At 48.0% G+C, this 27,982-nt stretch overlaps 8 protein-coding genes across 8 annotated transcripts; 4 read left to right on the top strand and 4 right to left on the bottom strand.

Moving 5' to 3' along the window:
- Positions 1 to 849: 849 nt before the first annotated feature.
- Positions 850 to 3,339, bottom strand: N7529_008561 (putative ATP-dependent RNA helicase (Hrh1); the record flags this gene model as incomplete). Its single annotated transcript, XM_057244088.1, has 3 exons — positions 850 to 1,188; positions 1,248 to 2,261; positions 2,293 to 3,339. 3 exons carry the CDS (start codon positions 3,337 to 3,339, stop codon positions 850 to 852), a joined length of 2,400 nt encoding a protein of 799 aa, XP_057095626.1.
- A 4,060-nt stretch (positions 3,340 to 7,399) lies between these two features.
- On the bottom strand, positions 7,400 to 9,370 carry N7529_008562 (PAS-associated C-terminal; the record flags this gene model as incomplete). Its single annotated transcript, XM_057244089.1, has 5 exons — positions 7,400 to 7,717; positions 7,766 to 8,201; positions 8,260 to 8,410; positions 8,459 to 9,195; positions 9,249 to 9,370. The coding sequence occupies 5 exons, from the start codon at positions 9,368 to 9,370 to the stop codon at positions 7,400 to 7,402; spliced, it is 1,764 nt and encodes a 587-aa protein (XP_057095627.1).
- Positions 9,371 to 11,581: 2,211 nt separating this feature from the next.
- On the top strand, positions 11,582 to 15,273 carry N7529_008563 (uncharacterized protein; the record flags this gene model as incomplete). Its single annotated transcript, XM_057244090.1, has 2 exons — positions 11,582 to 11,807; positions 11,861 to 15,273. The coding sequence occupies 2 exons, from the start codon at positions 11,582 to 11,584 to the stop codon at positions 15,271 to 15,273; spliced, it is 3,639 nt and encodes a 1,212-aa protein (XP_057095628.1).
- Positions 15,274 to 15,705: 432 nt separating this feature from the next.
- On the bottom strand, positions 15,706 to 17,355 carry N7529_008564 (putative F-box protein (Pof7); the record flags this gene model as incomplete). The annotated part of the gene is made up of 2 exons (XM_057244091.1): positions 15,706 to 16,929; positions 16,984 to 17,355. 2 exons carry the CDS (start codon positions 17,353 to 17,355, stop codon positions 15,706 to 15,708), a joined length of 1,596 nt encoding a protein of 531 aa, XP_057095629.1.
- A 313-nt stretch (positions 17,356 to 17,668) lies between these two features.
- On the top strand, positions 17,669 to 19,062 carry N7529_008565 (putative mitochondrial carrier protein; the record flags this gene model as incomplete). The annotated part of the gene is made up of 2 exons (XM_057244092.1): positions 17,669 to 17,906; positions 17,954 to 19,062. The coding sequence occupies 2 exons, from the start codon at positions 17,669 to 17,671 to the stop codon at positions 19,060 to 19,062; spliced, it is 1,347 nt and encodes a 448-aa protein (XP_057095630.1).
- Positions 19,063 to 19,448: 386 nt separating this feature from the next.
- On the top strand, positions 19,449 to 20,871 carry N7529_008566 (uncharacterized protein; the record flags this gene model as incomplete). Its single annotated transcript, XM_057244093.1, has 3 exons — positions 19,449 to 19,525; positions 19,573 to 19,780; positions 19,840 to 20,871. The coding sequence occupies 3 exons, from the start codon at positions 19,449 to 19,451 to the stop codon at positions 20,869 to 20,871; spliced, it is 1,317 nt and encodes a 438-aa protein (XP_057095631.1).
- Positions 20,872 to 21,396: 525 nt separating this feature from the next.
- N7529_008567 (uncharacterized protein) lies at positions 21,397 to 23,407 on the top strand (the record flags this gene model as incomplete). Its single annotated transcript, XM_057244094.1, has 7 exons — positions 21,397 to 21,453; positions 21,511 to 21,519; positions 21,574 to 22,203; positions 22,253 to 22,621; positions 22,677 to 22,804; positions 22,868 to 22,971; positions 23,031 to 23,407. The coding sequence occupies 7 exons, from the start codon at positions 21,397 to 21,399 to the stop codon at positions 23,405 to 23,407; spliced, it is 1,674 nt and encodes a 557-aa protein (XP_057095632.1).
- A 621-nt stretch (positions 23,408 to 24,028) lies between these two features.
- On the bottom strand, positions 24,029 to 27,173 carry N7529_008568 (CheY-like superfamily; the record flags this gene model as incomplete). Its single annotated transcript, XM_057244095.1, has 2 exons — positions 24,029 to 25,529; positions 25,597 to 27,173. The coding sequence occupies 2 exons, from the start codon at positions 27,171 to 27,173 to the stop codon at positions 24,029 to 24,031; spliced, it is 3,078 nt and encodes a 1,025-aa protein (XP_057095633.1).
- Positions 27,174 to 27,982: the final 809 nt, after the last annotated feature.

Genomic DNA, 27,982 nt, shown 5'->3' on the forward strand with positions numbered 1-27,982 from the left:
GCTGGGGGCTCGAAAACATGTTCAACTATGTTGTCATAGCTCTGCACTAGGGGGCAGCGATCGGCTAGCGAGGCAAGAGAATGAGCCATGGCTTAAGATCTACGAGGAAAGTTGGATTGGTATAGAAAGATTGTGTATATGGAAGTGCTATCAGTTGAAGCCAAAATGCTTCTTTGTTTGACTCCAGGGCTCTGATGGGGTCTTTTCCAGAATGCAGGCATTGAAGCTCCAATATATGTACTCAGGTAAACCCTCACCTGGGCAGGGACAAGCCCTGGAGGCCAACCGCGCGGCAGTATTGTCAACAGCGACAAAACAAACAGTCTCACCATGCGTAATCATGGAACGCAACGAGATAATCATTTGCAAGGGGGCCAAGAATATATCTATGAGCCTGAATTCGGTATAATTAGAATGAATCCCTGAGAGACTTCTTTAAACTGGTCTAGGGGCAGAGATGACGACCGTCATTGGGCGCTATAGACGGCATGATTGGGGACCTAAACATTGATTATTTCTAATCTCAAAATGCTGAAAGTTAATTTTAGAAAACGAGGCTTCTGTTTTGCTTATCTTCCGATCATGTACAGACCTCGGAAGTAGCAGAGGATGAGACAATCGCCTCGACATCCAACTATTCGACATCATAGCACCGTCGCAGTTTCCAACTTCCCATGGAGGCCTTCGGAATCCAATAATAGATTGTTACTATGGATGACCCAATGATCAAATTCAGGGGTTGAAATTAAATTAGCCATCTAGGCTCATTGGTTGAGTCAGGTAGTGCGAGTCATTGCGGCGCTAAGGATCAGGGGTATATTGTCTATGATATAACTTTCTAGCCAATGATTAATCCGTCCCAGCCAGGGCCTCTCCAACCCAATCCATCTGTACAGCGCTTACGCCGCGCGCGTAACTGCGGTTGGTGAAGACAAACTCGTTGTACATGATTGCCTCGACCTTTTTGCCAAAGAGTACACTTGATGGGTGGATAGCGACGGTTTGGTTTCCCACGACCGTGCGATAGCTGCCGTCTGGCACAAGGCGGGCAGTATTGGTGGCGAAGCCAGCCAGGAAGCTTTGGAGGATGAGGATCGGCGAAGGGTCGTGTAAAGAATTTGAATTTAGCGCTTCGTTCGTGAGAAGCTTGGCTTGTCGGCATTGGGTGCGAAGTTGTTTACGAACGTCCTATGATCATTTTCGTTAGATGGATATGATAATCAAAGAAATAGAGAGTTGGCGCTTACCATGACCGATTGCATTGCTCGGTGAGAGACTAGGTGGCGCTCCGCCCATGCCTTACGGTCGGAGTGTTCAGCGGCGTAGACTCGTACAGTTGTCAGCATCGTCAGGTGGTCGCCCTCGCGACGATAGAGATCCCGACGTGCTGCTTCTGCTGCTTCTTTCTTCTCCTCTGAGCTGGTATTGATGAAAATATTCTCCACGCTGAGACATGAGATAATATCAATGACATCAATCAAACATTCTGGTCCATTTTCGGCGGCTGCCAAAAGCACTCGTCCCAGAGTTGGTGTCAAAGGTAGCTTGGCAATGTGTAGACCAATAGCGCTGATAGTACCAGATTCTTCCAGGGCATTAATATTCAAAAGCTGCAGAAGCGCCTTCTCGAGTGCTTCACGCGGTGGTCGCGTCAAAAATGGGAATCGGACAATATCATCCACACCACGGGCCTTCATGTTAAGCAGTGCTTGGCTGAGATCACATCGCAGAATTTCGGGAGTGTTCGTCTCATCTAAAGCCAGGTAATCCTTCTCTGTGTACAGCCGGAAACATTGTCCAGGGGCCTCACGGCCAGCACGACCCTTCCGCTGGATTGCGGCTGACTTGGAGATAGGCTTAACCAGGAGCGAATCCAAGCCAAGGCGAGTGCGGAACTGCTTGACCTTTGCTTTGCCACAATCAATTACATGGCGAACGCCAGACACAGTAACGGATGTCTCGGCAATGTTAGTAGACAGCACAATTTTGCGAGTTCGTGGTGGAGCAGGCGCAAAGACACGCTGTTGAGCAGCCTGTGGCAGCGCTGCGAATAGCGGTAGAACCAGAATCTTAGGGAGCGATGGGTCCATTCCCATCGCATACTCGTTCACAAGATGTTCCAAGGCCTCCACAGTTTCTTGACCCGTCAAGAAGACAAGAATATCACCAGGCATTGGCTCCCTTTTGATGGATCTGGAAAATGGTCTTAAGCGCTGCATCCACAAAGTCGTGAACCGGTGCAGGCGAGTAAATTGTTTTGACTGGGAACTGTCGACCTTTGATGCGGCAAACAGAAATCTCCTTAGAGATGGAGCTATTCATTCCATCGGCCTCGGCTCCATTTTCGATGGTCTTGTTTTCTTTTTCGGTTTCGGGGAGTTTGTATCCTTCTTGGAAAAATCCCGTCAAGCTCTCCATGTCGGCTGTGGCACTCATGACGACCACTTTGAGCGGCACACCACCACGGCCCTCGAGAGTCCCAGAGACAAGATTACGCAGGAATCCAAGTGTCAGATCCACATTGATACCTCGTTCGTGGACCTCATCAACAACGATAGCGCTGTACTTAGTTAGATAAGGATCGTGCAGCATCTCCTGAAGCAGCATTCCCTCGGTCAAAAATTTGACCCGCGTGCTAGGTGACACCGACGTATCAAAACGCACTGAGTAGCCAACCTTGCTGGCTGGTGAGTGATTTCCAAGTGGTGTACCCATCTCCTCGGCAACACGGCGAGCTAGCGAGATAGCAGCGACTCGTCGAGGCTGTGTGATAGCGATGCACCCGCCGACCGTTTTTTTCTCCTTCTTTCCATCTCGCGTGACTTCCGTAGGCACAGGTCGGCACCAAAATTCGTCCACCAAGAACTGTGGGATCTGGGTACTCTTTCCGCTACCGGTTTCACCAACCAAAAGCATCACGTCCTGTTCACGTAGGGAGTTTCGAATCAAGTCGGCATTTTCAAAGACCGGGAGTTTGCGCCGCGTCTCGAGAAGGGCCTTGGCCTTTTCTCGTAGAGGTGTGAAGTTGGTTTTGGTATCTGCGAAGGGTCTCGACTTCGACTTCGGGATTGATTTCGATGGTGGGGCACCATTGAGGCGAAGCGCAGTGGTTTCCTGTTTTTGAGGCGCAGGTGCTGTCTCTTTTACCTGCCTCACAGGCGCAGCGACTTTACTTGGCTCATCGCGATCGGCGACCTTGGGAGCTTCGGGCTCATCGAGCTTTCGCTTCTTACTCCTCTTCTTCTTGTGTGCGGGCTCTTCTTGTGTTACAAGGACCGGCTTGGTCACTACCTTCTCATCGCCTGAGTCGGCGAACACGGTTCGAACCTTCTCCGGCATTTTGTGGGGAAAAGAATGTTGTCAAGGGACAAATCTCAAAAATGTCCGTAAAATTTTCGGACGTTATCGATAAGGGATAAGAGATAAGCACCACTGCCTCAAATCCATCCATGAATGGATACGTGCCCTACGTAAAATGCAGACAGACTATGCACTTTCATACCCTAAAAAGAAATTTGATAACCTGAATAGAAAATAGAAAACTTTCACTCTTTCTTCCTAGGTATTTTTCTCTTGGTCTCAGCGGGAATCACCTCGGTATCCGGTGTCGGATAGATCAATGTCTGATGCCCATCTTCAAATTTGACCTGATTCAAGACTGAGCGATGTACAGTCAGTTGCTTTTGGCGATGCCACTTACAAAATAAGGTGGATAACCCTCGTCCCCACGCACTTCTACAATTTCTCCTATAATAGAGGTGGTCCCTGCAGCGTGGTGAGAACCAAGTTAATAGGTCTTTCGAGAAGATAAATAGAGGCATCAGTTACCATATGCACACTTCACCAGGATTGTGTCCCCGACTTTAGCTTTCATTTCCTTGGATTGAACACTTGTTTACTTGTGGAGCAAACAAAACACGATCAAGGCAAGAAGGACAGTTTATTTGTACTTTAACTTTGTCAATCGTACGTTGAATTTGGTTCACGGGTACAAATTCATGACATCCCCGCATATCGATCATTGCTTCAACAGTGTATAGCGTGAGATCTTACTAGAGAATCGAGAAAACCTTAAGCTCCGCTATCATCATGCATTCAAACTGCACGAACTCTCGATGGGGAAATCTTCTAGCCGCTGATTGGATATATCGCGAGAAATCTTGCGGTGAGAGATGAGGATCGGCACACCGAGCTTTGGGTATCGGGAAAAAAAATTCAGACATCCAATCACAATGGCTAAAATGCAAGTAAAAAAGAAAAAAGTGAGGATACGCCTTCTTATATACGATTTGCAGAGCGATACGCTATGTATGTCATTGAAAGTTGTTCATATATATATACACTTGTAACTATAGGTTTGTGTAGGTATAGAATCGGAATCGTTTGTCCATGAAGGTGAGTTAGAAATCATTGCCAAGGTTATAGTGGTCGCCGATAGTTTTGGATCTCATTTTAGTTGCGGTGCGAAGAAAGTGGTACACGAACTGTATCTTCTATGGGAGTGGAACATTTTTCTGTAGATTCCGTCGCGCATTGAACAGTCGACTTGAATTTCAACTTCCAGATATGCCAGGCCAACGCCCATCTCCTTCATTGATGTGAGCAGAGCACGCTCTGAACGAAACTCACCTGCTAAACTGAGTCGCCAACACCAACAGCCATAACTGAGCCATCAGGCAGCTGTATCTCCCCTCATGTTTCGAGTTCCGCTAGTAACGCTGCAACTCCTGTGCGTGGGAGACTACTACGGTGGGCTTCTATCACCATTTCCAGGTTGGAACAGGCTTCAATGGTGTACTGGATTGGGTGTCAGTGCATGGATTGGCAACGGTGATGGCGTTTGCTGAGTCTCTAGGGATGAGAAAAAAGACCCCGGGGAACTGTTATATTTGCAGTTATAAGCAATTGTGAGGAAATGTGACATGCGCACCTTATCGCAATATTCCATATGCAACCATCTTCCATCACTAATGGGTACCACACATCCAAGGATGCTTGATATGTACCTTTGTGATGACTATTTCTTACAACTTCTATCAATTACCTTTTATACAAGATAATGCCGACTACTTTAGAGAAGAACGAAGAGATTATGCTTCTATAGGCTATTCAGAAATTGGTACTAGACATAAACACGGACCTAATCCATGGTCAATAAGAGCTTTATGGCAATTTATGAAGTAGTTTGGGCTTGGTGGATGCCCGTTGATTGCGGTCGTATCTCTTCTACATATATCCTTACCAAAACATCTATCAAACTTCAGTCTAGATTCCCTCCACCATGGAATAAAGTTAAATGTTCAACTTCCAGTCCAGTCACTCCAGAAGCCGTAGACGTTCAAGCTGTATAGTCGCTCAGGGTTTTGTGTGATTTTCCTAAGAATTTTTTTAGAGTCAACTGAAGCTTAATGGTTTTATGAGGGTCAGAAAGTAGAGGCTCGTCTGTCAAAACGGCCCACTGAGTGTCTGAGTGTCACCAGGCGGGGGATGCCAGATTCACGTAGGGTTCCATGCCCAAGAATACCACTAAAATCAGAGGCCTTCAGGGGTCTATTTTTCGTTGAGCTTGTCATATTGAGATATCTAGTAACGAATGCAATTCTGCAAACCTGAGAGGGTTCTGCATGACTTTCAAAGTTGGGCTGGAAGGCTGAGGCGGTGTCATTCGTTCAGCCCAAGACCGGTTTTGAGATGGCCGCAAAAACCAGTAGATAAATCTCCCCGAGATCGTGCGACATACAGGTGAAACGTCGGAGTAGTTGTGCAGGCAGTTGGAAGGTTCTGCAGCAACCTGCTAGGTAATTGCTAGCCAATAACAGTGATTGAACATCTTCGCACGCAGAGCTGTTTGATCTGTCCTGCATAATGCTCCAGAAAACAAGAGGGCGGCCAGTGGCACGGGAAAAGTACCGATCCTGTAAGTAAGAGGAATGAGATGCCAACGCGAAAGAAAGTGAGAGAGATCTGGGGAAGAGACATGTTTACCAGGAGGCATCCACAGATTGGAAGGATACGCTAAATTCAAGATTACGGATTACATGCCTACTAGCATCAACAAAGACTGCGAGATACGGGGACAGCAGGCGGGTTCTAGAGACGGGACGCATCCCTGCCAGGATGCCATAGTGGCCGCGAGCCAATTGCAGCATGAATATTACTTGTAGGGTTATATCATCCATATTGCCAACTTGCGTTGTAAAATTGTTTCGATATTGTGATGATTGATATCTACAATATCAAGGACTCAGACAGATAAACATGAACAAAGATACAGATCTATGTGAATGGCCTAGATGCCCATATATATGGGCCTTTTGAGATGGCAAACGTGTGCACAAGCAAGCTGACAATGATGCATACATGGCCATATGATGGCCTATATTAGGCAACCTTGCTGAACTACACAGATCTCATCTAAGCGTTGTCGAGGCGCCCGTCAGTCAAAATTCGAAGTATCACGCAACTTTCGCAAAGAATGCTCGTGTGATCTTCGATGGCATTATGACAACACTCAATTCTGACGCATCTCTGGTACGCAAAACGAGCGTCGAACATGCCCTGGTTTGCATCGACTGTGGTGGGTCAGCCTTATATCAATGCTCACATACAGAAAGCCATTTCCCTCAAGCCATCTGCGTGCTGAACAGACCTTATTTGAGCTCTAGCAATCTTCCTAAGCAACTGCATCCAGAAAATCCAAGTCCACCAAGAACGATACGAGGATGCCAACTCCACAGTTGGAGCTTCTGAAGGCACGCGACCTTGTTGTAGACACGGAATATTTTTTCGACGCACAAGACTCCCTCTCTAAGGGTGTGCTATAGGTATTGAAGCAGTTCTACGATGATTTATGGGTGTGGGGAGGTAAGCTATGAGCGTCGTAGTGCGATTTGCTCGTTGAATTGACCTGTCTCAGTTACACCCCGGATTGCTCGGTTGCTCGAGCAACTAGCATGTGCTTATGATCTGCAACTCGCCTCGTTCGATAATTCGGATTGAGCGACGATACAACACAATGAGAGGCAAAAGGTAGGACTTCGCTCCAGCCCATCACACTCGAGTTCTACTGGTGGGAGACGACCTGCAGGTAGCGGCGCAAATATTCCGCCCATTCGTGCGACCTCTTACATGTGATACAGCCTACATCTCGAAGAGCACGAGCATGCAATAGGTTATGCACAGCTTTTCATCGGAAATACTACTCCGCAGTGATAGGTCTGTTTTTTAAGAAAAGTTGGCTAGACCGTACTTTTGCTATGGGTGCGGCTGAGATCCGCAGGAACGGGTTCAGTTAGGCTTCTGCAGTGCTGATCCAAGTGTATAAGAGCTGAAAAAGATAATATTTTGGATCTATACACAAAGCTTACTATATACATGCGGATGAATAGGGGTTATTAAGCTAGGCGCGCCAACTAGTAACTGCTTTCTCGTCTGCGTCATCCACAACTACAACCATCCATACGCCTACCTGGCCATTACTAGCCATTAGAGGCGTGCAATGGACCCAACGACTGCGCCCATCCGGATTCGAGCGAGTGACCCACTTGATTCGAGCCGTCACACTGCGGCCGACCTTCATAGCTTGTACTAGGTCTTCTTTCACTGCCGACGAACTTCCGATACGTGATAGGAATGGTGATTGTAGCATTCCTGGGATCTGCAGTGCAGGGGATGTGAACAAAATTCGAAGAGAAGGATAAGGTCGGACGAGGAGGTACTGCATTAATTAGTATTGGCAAGTCCAGATGAATGTGTGGCATCTTACATTCTCGTAGACACCGGCCAATGACATTCGGAAAAAGGGCGATTTCATATCGCGTACGCGAATAGCCTCTGTCTCGCTCTCTATAGATGCCCCACGTTCCCGCCAAGTTCGAGGTTCTTGTGGTGATACCAGGTTTTTGACAGGTTGGAACAAGTGTCCTCCATGTTCTTGAACTCTCGAAAGCTCCCGAGGACTAAATAGCTCGCTCAATTCCTGGAATTCGTCCTTCTCTTCTGGTATCGGCTGTTCAGCTATACTCCCATCCTCTGGCTGATGATATTTGGTCTGTAGCTCCATCAATGATTCCATTGAAGCGCCCTCCATGGCGAGTCCCGAAACATCGATCTGTGCACCGATGAAATATTTTACACGGCCCTGGCTATCGCATAAAGGTGCGCATTGAAGGAGATTCATGAATGGAGAGCCGTCGCGACGACTATTCATGTTAGTCAGCGGGTTGAGAGAAGACATTCAAACAATGTGATTGAACTGACTAATTAAGGAACATCTCTGAGTGATGACGACCTGCATGAATTGCTTCGCGAATGCGACGAACACTATTGGCGTTTGTCTTTGGACCTTGGAGGAATCGACAGTTTCGACCAAGCACATAGTCCATACCGTACTGCGTTGTTCGATGGAATTCTTGTCTTGTCAGTCGATTTCAAACATCAGGATAAATAAAGGACATACCTTCGGACGCAAAAATGATAGGATTGTCTGGCCGCGAAGGATCTGTCAAACAGAAAACCTCTGCTAGGGCATTTGAAGTCCCGCGGAATTTCATAGGCAATGTTCCTCGAACCCGCTCTTCCACAATTTTACTTGTGATGGTGATACACCTTGAGGTGATAAACGCAGGGAGCTCTTCGGCAGTGAGAGCCAACAATCCATCTATCACCCTTTGTTCCAAGACCCGATTCTCTGTCACCCCGACTGTTTCTTCATTAGTCGAAACTGCAGGAGGAGGCACGTCGACAGAGAGCCGCACAAGCGCATTGGCATATTGGATTGCCTTGAGCGCTTTGCTTGCGTTGAGGTAGTATGTCAGGGTAGAGATCGACCGTGGGCGTTCTTCGAGGAGGAAATCACGGAATCGTCCCAGATACCGCGGGTTGTTCAAAATTGTAAGCATATGCTCCGACGAGAACATAATGTCGGCGAGACGTTCCAGTTTGTACTGTGGTAAATCACCACCATCATAGGGCGCAATGAGATCGTATGATCCATTTTCTTCAATGAGGGGGTTGAACTCTGGGGCGCCTTCATTGGGGTTAAGTTGTTGAAGGAGAGGAAGTTCATTGGCGGTGGCATGGCGGCGCAGATTTTTGATGGAAGGTTTTGGTGTCGGATATACTTCTTCCTCGTAGATCGAGTCTAAATTCTGTGCCCGCGGAGGTTGAGGGAAATCGTCCAGTAATTGTTCACCTCTGCTTTGGTCAGACCATGCGCGCATTGAATTCGCGTCATTGAGATGCCTTACCTTGAACTTCTACCAGAATCACTCATCCAGTCGTGGTATTCGTCTGGAAGTGTTTCTGTGAATGAGCGCAAGGATTCCGCATCGGGGCTGGTGAGGCCGGCGTGGAGATCTATTTGCGCCATTGTCTCTAAGTGACGAACAGGAAGAATACCTGGACCGCAAGACAGGAAACATACTGCGTTTTAATAGACGGAAACCTTTTCCTATAGATTCTCATTAAGGGTGATGCATCGAATGATCGACTCCCCGCGGCCTTCTGTCAGTACGAGAGCCGACAGCGAATACAATGATCAAAGTGCGACAAAAGACAAAGACAATATGGTAGGTCACAAAGAACAAAAAGAGATTCAGATCGATCGATGGATGAATTGCGGCTAAATCCCACGAGATCGGGATCGGTATCTGGCCGGTGATGCAATCGTGCAGCAGAAATGTAGTTCGAATAGGTTCAAGGTTCGCTTGACGTTCGGGGATCGACAGCCTATTGACCTTTGGGTTATGAACCCCATTACCGGGATCTTTATTTTGATGTATCCATTAGAATTGGATTAGATGGTTACATTGTTCGCAAATAGGCTTATGGTTCGCTACTTCGCATGCCCCTTTCCCCCTTTTCCCCTGGTCAGAGCGCAAAAGCCCACAAATCAATTTGAAATTTCTGATATCAATACGATTTATCAGCAGTAGGTTGGAGCGTAGCCTTGACAGGGGTCCACTGATATTTGAATCTACTGGCACTATCCCACGATCCAGGTTCATCGTCGCAAAAGTACCGCACGGGCACCTGGGCGATCTCGGGTACGTTTATTTCAAAAAGTTATTTACAGCTAACCCACCACCCCATCATGTAGCATTGACAAGCTAATCACAGCTCAAAATGGGCCTTCAAGTGCTTGCTGGCAGCTCATTAGACCGCAAGTACGAAGGACGACAGAACGCACCCAGGCGCGATCAACTGGTGAATGTGATTACTTGCGTGATGCAGCACAATATTCGTGTTAATCCTTAAATGCATCAAATAAAACTACATCGGGTCGGCACATGCTATTCAAAATCAAACCAGACCATCAATGGCAAATCTCCATTCCAAAGAGACTTATGATGAAAAAGATCCTCACCTCTGTGTGGCAGGATAATCCCTGGTCACAGTATAGCACTAATATTCGAACATGTGTGGCTATATGCGAGTGAATACGATAATACTAGTGACTTTGCACATCAAGCAACGAACGCTTGTCATATAAATGAAGGCAAACCTCAGTATAGCTCATGATATTATGCTCCTTGGCCGACCCCATCATCTTATATAGTGAACTAGTGGTTGAAGGCACAACATTCTCTGAGGGAGATCTCCGGGGATATCCATCCTCTTACGTATAAAGAAGGTTTGCTTGTTTATTGTTTTCAGGCAACCATTGTAAGTTTACCAATATGTCAAATCGTGATGTCCCCATAAGTTGTAACGAATTGGCCTGGCCTTTCGTGAGAAAGCCCGCCGGGGCCTAGATGCACGATCATCGGAACTAGGATCAATAAAGCAACAATATCTCCATGGATGCGAAGGTGCATAGCGGCCGGGCGTCAGGCTAACAAAGAGGCGTAAAAGGAGATATAAAAAGAGATACAACGGATCCTGATTTTGTTGATCGTTACAGTACGCCGTACGGAGCGAAGGAAACACCTAGCAGTCAATATTAGCCATATGTTCAGGCAGCATTTTCCCTTGGCCGCTGTGCACCTTCGTATATGGGCTTTGATCAGGAGCTTGAGACACATCTATGTCGTTTTCCTTTGGGTGTTAAGTTGCATCTATATAAATCTGACGTGTCTTACAGCCAAAAAAACACTCACTGCTAGAAACACACCAAATTAATCTACAGTGCAGCTACAATATATACCAAATATGGCCAGAGTTCGATCTAGATATATTGCCCTTCCTTTCATGAATAAAGAGAGATGCTTACAAAGATACAAGCTATTAACTTAAAGGTTAGGGCCCCCACGGTGCACGAAGGCCTGGGTACCTATCCCCCGCATAGCTAAAAATAACCATGAACTAGCTTATACTTGGATAGAGGGATAATAGAATGAAGCCTTATTAAACTTCATATTCAATTGTTTTCGAAAAATGCTTGGAGTCTAGAGATCAAAAAGATCTGTTCGGAGCATAAACACCGCCCCACTGGCGGGGGACCACCTTTGATTCTTCACGCATCACCATCTTCGCCTGTTTTCTTCTTCTTCTAAGCCACTCATGATCGAAACTGGGCATAGTTCTATCATAACCTGAGACACGGGGATAATATCCTGTCTGACTTTTCAAAGCTGTCAAAATGTTGGCACCGCAGATTGCCAACTTGGTCCAGTTCTTTTATCCTGTCGGAAACACCCCTGCTGTCTCTCTGACTCAAGATTTGCCATCGAACAAAAAAGCCGACATACTTCTTCTCGGTTGTGGAGATGTTCGTCATATTCTATTCACCATTCAAAATGAGCAGGAATCTCGCGACAGACTTCCATTGGATGTCACCTGCTGCGATGTGGACACTGCTGTGATTGGTACGGAGACGGGCTTCCTTTTCAGTGTTGATACTGATCTAGATCGAAAACAGCTCGCAATATTATCTTGCTCTCTCTGATTTTAGATGATGTTGATGGCGTCAAAGAAAACACAATCTGGAATTTGTTTTATCACTTTCGGATCGACCAAAGTTCGCTTGATCTATTACGGAGCCAGACAGACAAACTGTTGTCTTCATCAGCTTCGCTTGATTTGTGGCACGCCAGTCAATATGGAAAATGTGTTAAAATTTGCGACAGCGTCTCCCTTGAACGGGTACGCGAAATGTGGCGCTTCTACGGGACGAAGAGGGAAGGTGCTGCTCTTCGCAGCTACAAGATGAAGGTTGATTCTGGCATGAAAAAGTCTCGAGAATACATGAAGTCAGTCACCGGACTTGACGGAGGCAAGGATACAAGCGTGATAACAGGCATCCGTGCTGCTGCCCCAGCCTGCTTGGAAGCCATTCCCGACATTGGTGGTTTGTACAGAGACTATTGGCATTTCGGTACAACCGACACTGATGCAGCGGCTCGGTCGCGTGCCGTGGAATACAACCCCATGTTCGCGCCCCAGGATGGGAACATGTTTTTACATTACGGCACCGACCCGCTGTTGGGATTCCATCTCGGTGTTTCCTACGTTCCAATTGAATCGACGTCGCCGCTATCGAGCGATTCTTCCAAGAGACCGACGGCACATGAGATCGTGCAAACTGCACAAAAGGAATTCAGTTCCTGGATGACGTCGTTTAGGGCGTATTCAGTTGCTAGTTTGGTGAAGCTACGATTCTTTGTAGGAGATGCGGTGGCGTTCGCATACACGCTTCAACATGTTAAGGCCACCGGTTCGTCAAGGCACGCCAATTGGTATCGTGATCGTTATCACTTTGAACCGCTGGAATTGAACCATGAGGACTATCTGGGTGGCTCTGCACCGTGTATGTTTGATGTCATCGACACATCTAACCTGCTGGATCATCTTGGAGCGCTGAATCTTCTGGTTGCTACTTCACCACTCCTGCGCAGTCACTTTTCAGCTACCTTGTACTCAGAGAAACTCGTTCGGACTCAAGAAAGCCACAAGGAGATCTTGGACAACATGCTGTGCGGAGACTTGACTACCGTTTCCTCGCTCCTCGGCCTGACCCCTGTCGAGGTTGCAACGAACACGGCGCCTGTCTCCTCGGGAGACGAAGCAATATGTCAAAGTATGACAGAATCAAACAGAGCTGGACAACTATTCGCAAGAATCGCATGGAAAAGGCCGTTGAATCCTACCAGCACAGTATCCAATTCATTGGTGCTCATTCACTTTGATTCTGCACACCTGGGTCATGCTCTGTATAAAATCTTTACAAAGATGTTCGCCGACGAGGATGTCACACAGCTACTCGCCAGGTTGGCAGCCCAGGGCACTAAAAGGCCAACACTACCAACTTATCACCGGGCGAGCTTTGTCGCTCTGCTTTGTCTGGTGAAGTCGCGGACTGAAACCAACTGGAATGAAACAATGGAAGCGTTCTTGCAACATATGGATGAAGATAACAGTCTTGCATTAGCCAATACTTACATGCAAGAGCTGAATCTTTGGATGCACATGATGGGTCTTTATTCTGCTGGTTTTTTGAAAACCCCACCGAGCAGTTCTGTTGATCACCAATGCGCCGGGACTCTAAAGCAATGGCAGAACATTCCAGCCGTTGTCAGTGTTACACTTGAGGTCCCAAGATATGAACTTGACCTGGTTATCAAAGAGTCGATTGAGATAGGTCTTACCCCGCCGCTCCAAGGCGTTCTACAATCCTCCTCTCAAGCAGACAATCAATGGCAAAATATGTTCGCTGCCACCCAGATTGGGTTTGGAAAATTGACTACTGTAGGTGTTCAGCACAGCGACTCATTTGAGCTGAAAATTGAAGAAGATCAACTGGGATGGTCTGGGAAGTCATCGATGTTCGTTTCATTCTACGTTCCAAGCTGGATTCTACTCCAAGAGCCACAAACTGCTACCGTATCGCTAGCTATTCCACATTCTCCTCACACAGTGGCTGCCTTTGCTAAAAGATTGGGGCCTAACCTGAGCATCTTCACCACAGAGCAGAAAAATGCTGGAAATGTTTACGTCACGAAAAATATGCCACATCAAAGCAAAGTCATCTCTATCTGTGGTTTTGCTCCAGGAACTACCAAGAACGAACATGACTTTGAAGAGAACTCAGCGACAAAGGTCACTGCTACCGTGGACAAGAATTCTGGCCATATTTCATCCTTCACTAGCCACGTCCAGATTCTGTCTGAGGAGTCAAAGGTCGAGTTGAGAGAAGGAAGCAATGTCTCGCGCTCTATGCAATCGCCGTTCAACTACACTCTATCTCTCGAACGTGGACCAACCTATCAAATCAACTTCCCTGTTCCAGTCTTGGAGTCCTCCGTCAAAATTAAAATTGCACGCAAATCGTCCTACCTTGAGCTCGTGGCGGACGTTGCCAAACTGAACCACTGGTCAACCTTCCAGTCGTTCATGTACCCGGTATTTTTGGATTCTGGAGTCCCTGCTCCTTGGAACATGCCTCGCCTCAACATTTCCTCTCTTCCAGCTATGGATGTTACCAACTCCTCATCTGTGCGTCTGAAGTGGCTCCAGTATCATCTGCCAACAATGTGGTCGGCACAAGAACGTGCCCTGAAGTTCAACCCTTCACTACCGGCATCGCCGAGCCTACGAGCCAGAGTGGAATTCAAAGACTCCCTCTTTCACATGTTCATAGGATTCAGTGGAATACAAAAGCAGAAGGCATCCGTGTTTGCCATCGACTGTGCTGAAGAACAGGGAGTGCAGATGATATTTTTCGTGTCAAGAATGCGACTCGACCTTTCCAACCGCACAGCTGTGTTGGATGCTGCAGTACTTCCATTAACTCTTGACCTCATGCCCCGCATTTTGCCCTCGTTGCAAGCGATGTCAAAAAGCAGTCATGCCCCCAAGGCCATTAGAACCCCCAAAGCCGAGCTGCAAATTTGGAAGGAAGCCCTTCCTGCCTGGACGGAACGCTGCCGACCTTGGTCTCACAACCCCGGCTGTGAGTACATTTCCGCCGGTAAACTTCCACTGTCTACCAAATTCGGCGAAAAGATCCTGTGCTCGTGCGGCGAGGGCAAATTGCCTGCCGATTTTATGCCCAACTTCCCAGGATGGAAGGATCTTGCCAAATATGCTGTTCGAGTTGCGGTATCTCCCTCGTTCCCCTCGGCACTTGTTGATGATCCCCTCGATCAATCTTCCTTCGGCCCTGCCAAACATGCGCCTGTCCAAAAGAAAGACAGTTGCCTGATCTGTGGCAAGCACGCCCAGCCGGATGGTTTGGATTTAATGACCTGCTCGCGCTGTCATGAAGCTAAGTACTGCTCGAGGGACTGCCAGAAGGCTGATTGGAAAAAGCATAAAGGCGTTTGCAAAGCATGAGAGATGAACGCATGTCGACGTAGAAACATGATAGTAACAAGCTCCTACAATGAAATGATGGCAGATCAAACTTTAAACAAGCGGATTATTGTGTAATAGTTCAATTCACTCAGGCTCTGCTAAAATTTTGAGAAATTTGGATATATGATCTTTTCAGAGTCTGCGTCGCATCCATCCATCGACTGATGTGTTGATCTTGATAGTGTGCGAATGTATAGCAGCTATGGTCAAATGCATTTGTTCTTTTAGGATTGATGACAGTCTAAGATGCATCCATACAGATAAAACTCTACCTAGGTAAGGCATAATCTCCAACTCCTGCCTTCTTTTAACACCTCTTTTCACACCTCTGCATACCAGATAGACTATATCATATATCACAAATCTCTTTATTTGTATTGTATCTATTCACATAACAAGTCATCAATCATTTCACTCTAGTCCCCAACCGCGCACACGGCGGAACACAAATGCTCTATCATTTCGGAGGCCGAACTCGCCCCAGTCATCAGTCAATCTATTGTAGCTCCAAAATCCCTTCCATATCAGCTTCGTATTCTTTGATGGGTTAGGAGGAGCTGGTCCAGCCTGAGCAGCTTTAGGAACCGTCGAAGAACGCAAAGACAGATGCATGGTGTAAATATACTTCGGGTCTACGCCTTCTGTCTCGATAACGATATCTCGCTCGTCGGACAGAAGTGATTTTTGATCAGATCCCGACTCCGGTTTCCAGGCCTCAGTCGAGGGTTCAGACGCGTCGGCAGGAGAAGCTAAGTGCCACCGGCCTCGAAGGCCATATTTCAATGTGTTCATGGCAACGGCTGGCACGGGATCAGCAGCTCCAGATAATAAATGGCCCTGATCAGAGGGGTGGAGTTGGTGCTTTTTGTGCGCCGGAGTGTGCGCGGCGAGCACGTTCTCCTTGCTGATGTAAGGGACCACGTCGACTGGCTCGGTTGAAGTGAGCAGTGAAACGACTGATCCATCTGGATAGAACCGCAAGTAGCGGTAGTAAGTCACGATATGGATGGGGCTGTTCCACGAGACATTGGAGTAGGCAGCGGTAGCACCAGGCCGGGTGTAATTTACTGTGCTAATGTAGATGCCCGTATACCGAATTCGAGGAAGGGTTTGGAACACTTGGCTCCAGGACGACAGAGGCTTGGGGATTTCCGCCGGTTCGTCCTTGGGAAATGGGGTGTATCGTGAACCAAGGGTGTAGATTGGAAGCCCATTCAAGTCGCATGCAAAATCATAATGCATCCCCTGGAAGCCAAACTCTGGGGCTTGACATATTCGCCTCCAAATTTGCTGCTCATGTGCAAAGTGGTAGGCCATCCGCTTACATACCAACGCCATTCGGCCAAATGCCGAAGGATCGTCCAGGGCCACATGCCGCAGTATTTCAGCTATCACCTCCGATGGTAAGGTAGCAATTGGACATGGTGGCGGAGGTGTATTCTCAATTAGTGGGTCCGCCTGCGGAATTGGAAGGTGTGCAAAGGATGCAATAAGCTCAGGTGTTGGTACGATCTTCGCCTCCTCTACAGCCTGTTGCTGGGTTGTCGCTGCAGGTGTGGGCGCGGGTTGATTCGGTCTGTTCCATACGTGGGCATAGTGCTTGGTCCGGTAAGATTTGTCGACGGCAGAATCCAGCTAGATTTCAATAAGCTTGGAATGACAATGGCGCCGGATGGTGATGGAACTCACTCGGTATGCTTTGCGGTAATGTGAGAGACTGTCTCCTAAGTTGCCCTCAGCCTCCTTCTCAACTCCTCGTTCGAAATGTTCCAAAGCAGATGTTGGTTCTGCTACCTCTCGACGTGAAAAATCATCTGGTGCTTGTTCCACAGTCAGCTCCCCGACTTGTTGGGCCAGCTCATCTGGGTCGAAGGAAGCCAGAGGGGGACCCTCCTCCTCAACCTCATTGCGGTGAGAGGCCTCATGGCGTGTTGGCGGAAGACGAGACGAAGGCGGGGCAGTCGGTGTCGGAGCTAGAGGGGTAACCTTGGGTCTTGATCGACGACTCACCTCCTCGCGCCACTGTCGGCGAAAGGACTCGAGCTCGGCGTTGTCTTCCATGGCGGGGGGGGGGGGGGGGGGTCCGACCTCGGAGATCAGATTGATAAGCCCACTTAGGAAGTGAAAAGAGAGATCAAATGAAGATGGCACCACTATCCTAAAATCACCAGCGCCATTGAAGTTTTGTTGAAAATCTGACTGGAAGTTGTAGAAATCAAGTTGCTGAACAACCCTGGAGTTCGCTCGAAGGCTTATCTCCGCCCTTCCGCCACCCGCCAATCCCCGAAAAACTTCCTTTCCTTCTTCCGCTTGTAACTATTTGAAGGCGACTGTTTCGTTGTCTTTTTATCTTGTTACTCTACAAATTAACTGAATGCCGACCGGGTTGAGTTTCGCATCTCCCAGTCAATCTGGCGACGAATTCAGTACAGAAGTCAACTCTCCCTTAGGGACGTCATGGACGTCACAGTTTGACGATTCAACAATGGCTACCTCAGGGACAACCACTGATCCAGCACCCAATACCCCTGCCCCAGCCCCGGTTGACGATATCACTCCGTATCAGCGGATGATATCTGCGACCGCCGGCAATATTTTGACTGGATTACTAGGTGAGTCAAAGCACCCCGGTTGCTTGATTCAACATTAACGTCTTTAGTAACACCCTTGGATGTTGTACGGGTCCGTTTACAGTCGCAATCCCAAATCCAAAATACCTCACCATTCACATCCCATACCACACAAACCTTGAAAAACCTCCCTCCTAGCCTCGGCATAACTTCCTGCTGTCGCGAAGTCTTCTGGGTTGGAAATGATGCGCAGATCTGCATGCTAGGGCCTCAGGCTGCTGCAGTTGGAACACATCCACACCCAGCGATCGATTGTGCGGTCGAGGAATCACAGCGACGAACATTCACATCGACTTTAGACGGGCTACGGAAGATCGCGCGCAATGAAGGAACACTGACACTGTGGCGAGGGCTGAGCCCAACTCTGATGATGGGAATCCCAGCAAATGTCATTTATTTTGCTGGATACGACTGGCTGCGCACAGACGACCGGAGTATCATCAAACAACGCGTTCCCGCGGGCTATGCGCCCTTGATCGCAGGCTCCGTTGCCCGAGTCGCAGCCGCTGCCGCAACCAGTCCGCTCGAGATGTTCCGCACTAGACTTCAAGCGACGCCGGGGACGGGTGCGAATCATTTCAAGAACACTATTCAAGATCTTTATCACATGACTCAGGCGAAAGGTTACAGTTCACTCTGGCGGGGGTTCACTCTTACCATGTGGCGCGATGTCCCCTTCTCGGGTCTTTATTGGTGGGGATACGAGGAAGTGAAGAAGGTTTTGATCGCGACCCGCAAGCAGGCCCAGCATCTCGCAGGACCAGAGGAAGAAACAACAACCCAGGCTTTCCTCGATAGCTTTACATCTGGAGCCGTCTCTGGATCTTTGGCGGCGCTTGTTACTACACCGTTTGATGTTGGCAAAACGCGTCAGCAAGTATTCCGACATATGGACGACCATGTGCCCACAGGCCCCCCTCCCCGCACGGCGCTACCCCCGGGCGTCTTGGCGCCAGAGCAGCTCTCTCTGCCAAAATTCCTCATGCACATTTTCCGTGAAGAAGGTACCGCAGGTCTATTCCGTGGTTGGACAGCACGATGTCTTAAAGTTGCCCCAGCCTGCGCCATCATGATTTCAACCTATGAACTTGGCAAGCGTATGGCGCGGGAGGTGAACGGACGGCGACATGACGCTTAATTCTTGTATTATACTGCATGCGATCTTGCGATCGTTCCCTCTCACCTCTAATTGGGCGTTCTCTTCTTTTTCTCTTATGATCATGACTTTGAGTCATAGAGTGTGTGCATTAGCTTTGGAACCAATTTTGGGAGCATTTCTTATTTTCTATGTACATAACGAAAATCTCCCCGACATTATTTGACAATGTAATATATCTCTGTTTTGACTCATGACACAGCCCCTGTAAGTGATCAACGGGCAAATATGGGCAAGTGGGTGAATGATATCGGGGCGCAGATGATCATCCAGGCAACATGAAGAGGCTGAAATCCGTGTGATTTAAATGTCCCATGGCCCCCAAAGTATTCCCCCGCTTGAATTAAATAAATGCAACTTGACTCAACATGACTTCACGACCGCCCGTGGAACAAAAGCTGCCTAGATTTGAGCCCGTTGCTGTTGCAATAGATACTAATGTCGAGTACGTTCATCCAAAATATTCATATGTTGTTCTGACACATTCCGCAGTATTGTCGCTGTTCCACCTGTTGGTGCGCATCATAGAAAGATATGGACAGAACACGGTGCTCGATCATCCTGGCTAGATACGCATCTACTGCAACATATACCCAAAGCACGAGTACTCCTGTATAGCTACGGAGAGCTCGGGGATGATAAAATCGATACGTTAGGTCAACGATTATTGAACCAACTACTGAGTGAGAGGAAGCATCATGTAAATTCATCTCTTTTTTCTTTGCCTACCATCTGTATACATTTGCTAAATTATCACAGCCACCCCGACGTCCTATATTCTTCTTCTGTCATAGTACTGGAGGTCTCGTTGTCAAAGCAGCCCTGGCCCTAGCATCGCGGGCCGAGCCGAACCAGTCCATTCTATCCAGCTGCCATGGGATCGCTTTCTTTGCCACTCCTCACCAAGGTTCAACTTATCTCTCGGCAGATGAGTATGCTGCTAGCATTCGCCATCTGTTGCACCTGGAGCGTGAGACTCCTGCCGCGCTCAGAAAGCAATTCCGTCCTCGCCAGGAGCGACTATGGCATCTATCTAATCAGTTCAAGACTCTTTCCGCAGACATGAGAATATGGTCTTTCCTAGAGACCGTTGACTCAACTATGCATGTGATTGACGCCGAAACAAACAACCTCTTGGAGTTTCATGTCCCAATTACTTCGATTCGCTCGGGATTACTCGACATTGAACACGAACGAGAACTGCCTATGGCAACGGACCACGCGGGAACTGCAACCTTTCACGGTCAGGACTCAACACGCGAGAAATTTTTGAACGAACTACATGATGCCGTTGGTATTGCTGTTGAATTATCAAAACGCGAAGATACGCCCTTGGGCGTGGAGCAGAAAGTCATGGTGCAAATCAATGGCTTTTTCGAGGACACCGCACTAGGTGTTAGCGACGAAAGTCCTTTGAAGCTGTGGTCAACTAAAGTGACTTTAGAAGATTACCTCGCTCGGGGAGCGCCGACGTGCCTTCGAGAGAGACTGGGACGAACCCAGCCTAGTGGCTTGGACGATTCATCGATTAGCAGTTTTGATAGCCCACGTTCTTCTTACATCGCCTCTCATCCAGATCCTGACGACCATCATGAAGTGCCTGTTCCAGAGAAGCCACGGCCTTTGCGACCTCCTTTGCCATACCGTCCCAGCTTCGAAGATGCATCCGGTCCGTCTCCACGGATTCACATCACTGAAGCAGATATGGATGGATACTTCAATAGCCCGCCAAGTGAAAGCCCACCGCCACCGCAGGAGGAGAAAAAAAGTATTCAATTTCGAAAGCCCTAGGTTTAATTCCTCTCAAGCGGTCTCACCGACGGAGTGCCTCCGAAAGCAGCTCTCAGGGAAGTAGCTCGCGACCACCCTCGTAAGCAATCTTCCTCGTGCACTTGGTTAGAAAGTGAAGCTCATTATCAGCAGGAGCTCTACCTCGCAGCCAGTACAGTCGGCATTTCTGTCCATTCCCAAGTCGACTCGGGACCGTATCAGCCAGGATACTGAGACATCGGATGTGCCTAGAGCAGTTCCCCGTTTTGATAGACCTGAGCCTGATACCGAGAAACTCATGTGGATCCATGTGCCTTATACTCACACCGGTTGGGTATCGCAGGTAATTCGCCGAGCATGCCAGGATACTCAAGAACCAAATTTGTAGAACACTCTTTGACCCAACGATATGTTCTGCGGTGCTGATTATGTTCTAGTGTTAGAAAATTTATAAATGACGAAAATTGGTATCTCCGATTAAACAGGGCTCGTCACCTCGAACCTCATGCACGATTTGTTAAGCCTGCATGTATTCATTCGAGGCAGATGGACACTTCGCAAGGTACACCCAGCCTTTCGGACGACCCCCAGCTCGCTTTATACGTGTGTATCTTATATTATTCTTTCACGCTACAAGCACCGCTAACATATATATCGCAGGCTCCCTACGTTAGTAAAACTAACCACATGCCCTCTTCCTTCCACGAACTGACACACACATAGCTCCACTGGGACACATACCGCAACCTCATCCAACGGCGGAAAGTAGTTGAAGACCGACTGCACCAAGGCCGGTCCAGACCCGTACCAGGCCGCATCTCCAAAGCAAGCCTAGAAGCCCAGCTTATCTGGACCTATCTTGGCTGCGAGCCACCAGTGCACTTCCGCCGCACATTGGATCAATACGGATATCCGAATCTGCGCTCGACTGTTGCCCGCGATGATGACCAGATGCTATGGAAGCGCACTCGCAGACCTGCACTTATTGACGCGCAGCTGAAAGACTATCTGCAGTCTACGCAGGATGATCCGGATAATTCGGACCATGGCGAGTTTATGGATGGGAATGTGCTGATGGTTGATCAGCTCTGGCTTTGGATTGTTGATCAGAAGACTGTTGTTACTTTCTTCCCCAATCAAGAGGCTACTACCTCCGAAGGGAAGTTGTTTGAGCAGTCTAATCTGCATAGCAGTATCTACAATGAGTTGAATGGGGATTTGGCACGTCGCTTCGAGACCGCCGGTGATTTGGCTGCGCTGATTATGTTGCATGCTACAACTGTTCTTTTGGACAAGACCTTACATCATGACCTACAGGTCTTGCGGATATTCGAAGAGTCAATCAGCATTTTGGTAAGACGTTTGTTTCCATCGTCCCGTGAAACATTGTTAATAAAGGCAGACCGAATCCGTCACAAAATCCTTCAAACGTTTCCGCAACAGAGGCTTCACCAATCGCCCGGCGGACCACGACCGCACGAAAGATGGGAAAATAATGACAGCAGCCCAGCGTGACCACCGAGAGCGCCAGGCTGCCCGCCGGAATCGTGAAGATCTATCGGTTCTACTTGAGCTTCGCGACATCGAGGACGAACTAAGCACCATTCTTAAACTGCTCGATAAACAAGACACCGTGATCCAAAGTATGGTCAAATATTTCGACAATAGAGGATATGGAAAGTCATTTCTTGATATAGCGCAAGATCGGATTGAGGTATATCGAACTCAAATCAGTGAAATGAAGGAGAACAGCCACATGACACAGAAGGCAGTATGTTTACTTCCCCGTTTTCTTGAAGTATAACTGCATCATACTAACCCATCAGGTTGAAACCCTGCTAGATCTAAAGCAGAAGCAGGCAAACGTCGATGAAGCCAAAATGGCTAGGTGGCAGGCCGAGGTCACCCAGACCCAGTCTCGAGCGGTGATGGTGTTCACCATATTCAGTGTTGTGTACGTCCACATACCCCTTGTCTTTGTGCACGATATAGAAAGAAAAATCTAATAATCCCCCAGCTTCCTGCCGCTGTCGTTCTTCACTTCCCTGTTTGGAATCAACGCCCGGGAATGGAGTGGCGAGCCGACGAATCCAACGCTAGGTCAGATGTTTGAAATTGCTGGTATGTTTGAATCCATTAACACACAGCTTGATCCAGGATATTAAAACTAACTTCCACAGCTCCCTCCTCTTTCGCAATAATCTTCCTCTCACTATTACTAGCATTCAGTGAAAGCCTCCGCGAAATAGTCTCGAAGACGCACAAGATCACAGCGGGCTTTTGGAAAGAGTTTGTTCTAGATCCAATTCGAACATTCCTACACTGGGATTCAATAGCGGGTAAAATGCCAGCTATTGTCGTGCCTGAGGACTCAGAGATGCGCAAACGTCTTGATGAGTACCTTGGCTATGGGCGCAGGAATCTGCAGCTTGATGAGGATATCTGGCAGCGGTGGCAGGAAAATAGCCTTTTTGTCGGGAAGCGAGAGAAGGAAAAGGAATCTAAGAAGGGAAAATATGGGGTGAAGCATGAGGTGGAACTTGATGGGGAAGTTTAATGGACTGTACATTTTGATTGCGCTGATGCATTTTAAAGGGATTCGCGTTGTCTTCGCATCTAGGTAGTATATACATACTAATTTGTACTCTAATGTTATTGAGGAGGAGTTTTGATATGGATTCCAAGATTTGTGTACTAGAAGACATATATAAAACCCTAGCGACAACAGATAATATATACTTATGAACCATGAACGCCATGAGGCATGATTTACCTTTATGTAGTACTGCGGAAAGGCAAGGTCAACACCGGAACAGAAAAAGAAATTGTATTTCTTAAAAAACATAACAGATTGTTCGACTGGTGGGGTATTTGAAGATGCGTAAAAATCCAGGTAATAAGAGAGTTGATCGCAAATTTTCGAGCCATGAGCAAGACTTCAGATGTCTGAAGTTTGCGGGATTAAACAAAAGGGAGGAAATAATTCCCGAACAAGAAAATGCTGTTTCGGACCAATATAGTATAGAAACGAAATGAATGGAAGTAGAAGTCGGCGGCCAGGACTGATGTACAGCTGCAGCTGTAGGGGTAGGATGGTAAAAAGAATAATCGAGAGGAGAAAAATCGACCGCAAAGCCAATGTGGATTCACGTATCTTGTATGGTGCAGTACTTGACGTTCAGCCTTCAATAGCAGGCAGAGAAGTAATGTTCATAGCGGAGCATTTCATGATCGTCTGCATCATGCGGGCCGAATCCAAAGGCTTGGACATATAGTCATCCATGCCGGCTTGTATGCACTTGTCACGATCCCCAATCATAGCATGCGCCGTTAGAGCCACGATTGGCGTGTGCGGAATCCCGTTTATCTTCTCATATTGTCTGATATTGGCCGTTGCCTCAAACCCACCCATAACAGGCATCTGGACGTCCATGAGGATCACATCATAGCGATGCTGTTTAAACTCTTTCACAGCCTGGAAGCCATTTTCTACAACAGTGACGTTATGGTTGAACTTTTCGAGGATGCGTACGGCGACTTTTTGATTCACGTCGTTGTCTTCTGCTAGGAGGATTGCTAGCGAGCGTGTGTATCCGGATGGCGTGCTGGTTGCGCGGTTGCCCAGCGCGGGGAGAATTCCGTGCCATAGGTCGATGGGGCGGCAGGGCACTGTAATGTAGGACGTGATGCCGAGTTCTCCGGCAGCTCGGAGCGCTATAGAGACAGTGTGTGCGGCGATGACTAGTGGGATGGGCTGGAGGCTTGCGCAAGCTCGGACCTTTGCTGCTATTTCCAGGTTTTCGATGAGGATGGCGTCGAAAGTGCATCCCCAGTCACTTTGGAACTGCCCGCATTCAAGCTGCTCCTCTGTGACGATAACGGGGTCTAGGCCGAGCTCTTTTAGCACCGCAGCGACCGGGAAGGTTCGTGTGAGCCCGTGATCAAAGAACAAAACGCGTCTCTCACGATGGGGGAGAATTTGATCCGCAAAGCTCGGTGGGGGCTGGGCGAGCTTCACTCTGCATGTGAATGAAAATGTGCTTCCCTGGCCTACATGCGAGGTGACCCAGATATCGCCGCCCATTAGTGAGACGAGCCGTTTCGAAATTGCAAGGCCTAGACCTGTTCCGCCAAAGCGACGAGTCATGGATCCGTCTGCTTGTTGAAACTTGTCGAAGATCAACCCGAGTTTGCTTTCTTCAATGCCGATGCCAGGATCCGAAACGGAGAATTGGAACGCTGTCTCATCTGAAGCACACTTGTTGTCTATGAAGTGTTTGATCTCGACTTTGATATCGCCATGATCGGTGAACTTGACTGCATTTCCAACCAGGTTCAGCATCACCTGTCGTAGCCGATATGCATCTCCAACCAAGTAGTCGGGGACTTCCCCTTCGACTGTATAGACCAGACCCAATGCCTTCTCGTTGGTTTCCACCGAAAGGGCCTTCAACACGCTAAATACAGTTGAACCAAGGCTGAAGGGCGTCTTCTCTATCATCATATGATTGGCCTCAATTTTAGAAATGTCGAGGATGTCGTCGATAATTGTCAAAAGGCTGATTGCAAGGTTGTGGACCATATTCAGAGTCTCTCTCACGGGAGCCTGGAGTTCGTCAGTGTCCAGCGCAAGACTCGAGAGTCCAATAATTCCATTCATTGGGGTTCTGATCTCATGGCTATTTTCTTATCAGCACAATCCGACAAACACAAATCCGGAACGGCCCTACGAAGAAATTTACGCACCTCATATTAGCTAAAAATTCAGACTTGCTGCGGTTTGCCAACTCTGCCGCTTCACGGGCAGCGGTGTTGCGCTGGATGCTGTCGCGCAGACTTGATATCATCTTATTGATCTTTTGTTTCAAATCGTCCATTTCTCCAGAGGCAGAGACGGTAATCAACTTGGTGAAATCGCCACTCATCGCTGCCTCGGTAATTTCACCAAAAGCACGGACTTGGGAGGTCAGGTTGTCCGCCATCGTGTTGACATCTTCACTAATCGATCTCCAGATTCCATGGGACCCCGCAACATTCGCCTGTCCGCCGAGTTTACCCCGGACACCAACATCTCTCGCTACACCTTTGAGTTCTTGTGCGAATCCCCCCAGCCCATCTACCATGCTATTAATTGTTTCTTTGAGTGTCAAGATTTCACCCTGGGCGTGGACCTCAATTTTGGTACTGAGATCACCGCGCGCAATGGCCTGGGTCACGTTTGAGATTTGCCGAACTTGTAATGTAAGGTTCTGGGCCATGGTGTTGACATTATCTGTCAGATCTCGCCAGCGACCTTCAACATTTTCGACTTGTGCTTGTCCGCCCAGTGTGCCATCGGTTCCTACTTCCCGCGCGACCCGGCTGACCTCGAAGGCAAACTGATTCAGTCGGTCGACCATCGCATTGATCGTAAGCTTCAGATCCAAGATCTCGCCCTTAACATCTGCGGTCACTTTCTTCGTAAGATCGCCACGTGCGACAGCGGTGGTCACGTCGGCGATTTCGCGGACCTGCTGCGTAAGATTCGACGCCATGCGATTCACATTGTCTGTGAGGTTCTTCCAGGTGCCCTCCGCGCCGTGAACCACAGCCTGACCTCCCAGCACACCATCTGACCCGACTTCGCGAGCGACACGACTAACTTCGAACGCGAATTCCCGTAGCTGATCAACCATAGAGTTGATGATGTTTTTCAACAGCAAAATCTCACCCTTGCAATCGGCCTGCACCTTGCGCTGCAAGTCGCCCTTGGCAACTGCCGTCGTCACCGTCGTGATATCTCGGACCTGTGTTGTGAGGTTATTGGCCATGGCATTCACGTTAACCGTCAACTCATGCCAGATTCCCTGAATTCCTTCAATCTTTGCCTGGCCACCCAGCACACCCTCCGTGCCGACTTCTCTGGCAACCTTGGATACTTCTTGACTGAAGACTTGTAACTGATCCATCATGGTATTGATCGTCTGTTTAAAGGTCGCGATATCGGGCGACATCTCCAGGGGATGCATGCGGGCCCGTTGTGAAAGGTCACCATGAGCGACCTGTGTGATGATCTCGCCGATCTCCCGCAGTTCCTTTTGAAATGCTTCATTTATGTGGGTATGTTTTCGAAGCTCTTTACGGAGATGTGAGCATTCGTGTTCGATTTCAGCAATAGCGGAATGGGCATCGCGGCGGTAAATGAGTTCTTCAACGATTTGGGATATGAATTCGCGGGGAACGGAGATCTCGGGACTCTGTTGGTGTTGGAGGGCGGCTCGTGCTTGCATAAGATCTGCATCGCTGACCAGCGCCGGTCGAACAACATCGACCATGGTTGCCATAATGGGCAGCGACCACGGTTTTGATTCAAAATCCTGGAATAGAGTTAGTAAATGTAAACAAATCTGCCAGGTGGATGATATGATCATACCCAGGTACCGTGATGGTTGAGGTAAGCCGTGTATTTCCCCGCAAGTACAGTGAAAAAGAAAAAAAAAGAAAAAAAAGGAAGGAAAATAAGGGACAAACGTAGAACCGGAATGCCGGAGTTAATCTGGTGACACGAGAGAATTAAGACAAGAAGTTGAATCGTCGAGAAGTTGAAAGTCGAAGAGACGTTTCAAACAGACAGGTTCCCCGTACCCACCCGCTTGACTTTCTTAGTGTGAGCCTATTGTTATTGTATTTATTATTGTATTAGACGACATACCAAATGGCCTATGATCATTGCATTCTTCTATTGTTGTGATTTGCCTCCCGAGTTATAGCTTCAATCTAAGTCTAGACCTTGAAGTGGCTTACCCCTTGGGAATGATAGCCGACCCGAGAGGCCAATGAAAATGTTTAATGGGTTAGGGAAAATACGAGGCAATATGATATGAAAACATCGTACTGAATATTTGACAAATTTGAGATCTATAAACCGAGTGATACAATCGAAGCAATATTTAAAAGTACTAGTACAAATTAGATTTTAGTAGTTCTAAATCGTGGGGATCTTGGGGATCTTGAAGTATTGTCGATCCCTAGCCGATCAACTGTCAAATTTAGACGGATAATACTTTTCCCGATCTGAATAAATACCAGTGAAGAGAGAATTGGAATAATACACGTTAGATTGCATCAAAGAGAACTTCATTGATGAAATCCA

The sequence above is a fragment of the Penicillium soppii genome (assembly GCF_028829465.1).
Source record: "Penicillium soppii strain IBT 18220 chromosome Unknown utg000006l, whole genome shotgun sequence".
NCBI lineage: Eukaryota > Fungi > Ascomycota > Eurotiomycetes > Eurotiales > Aspergillaceae > Penicillium > Penicillium soppii.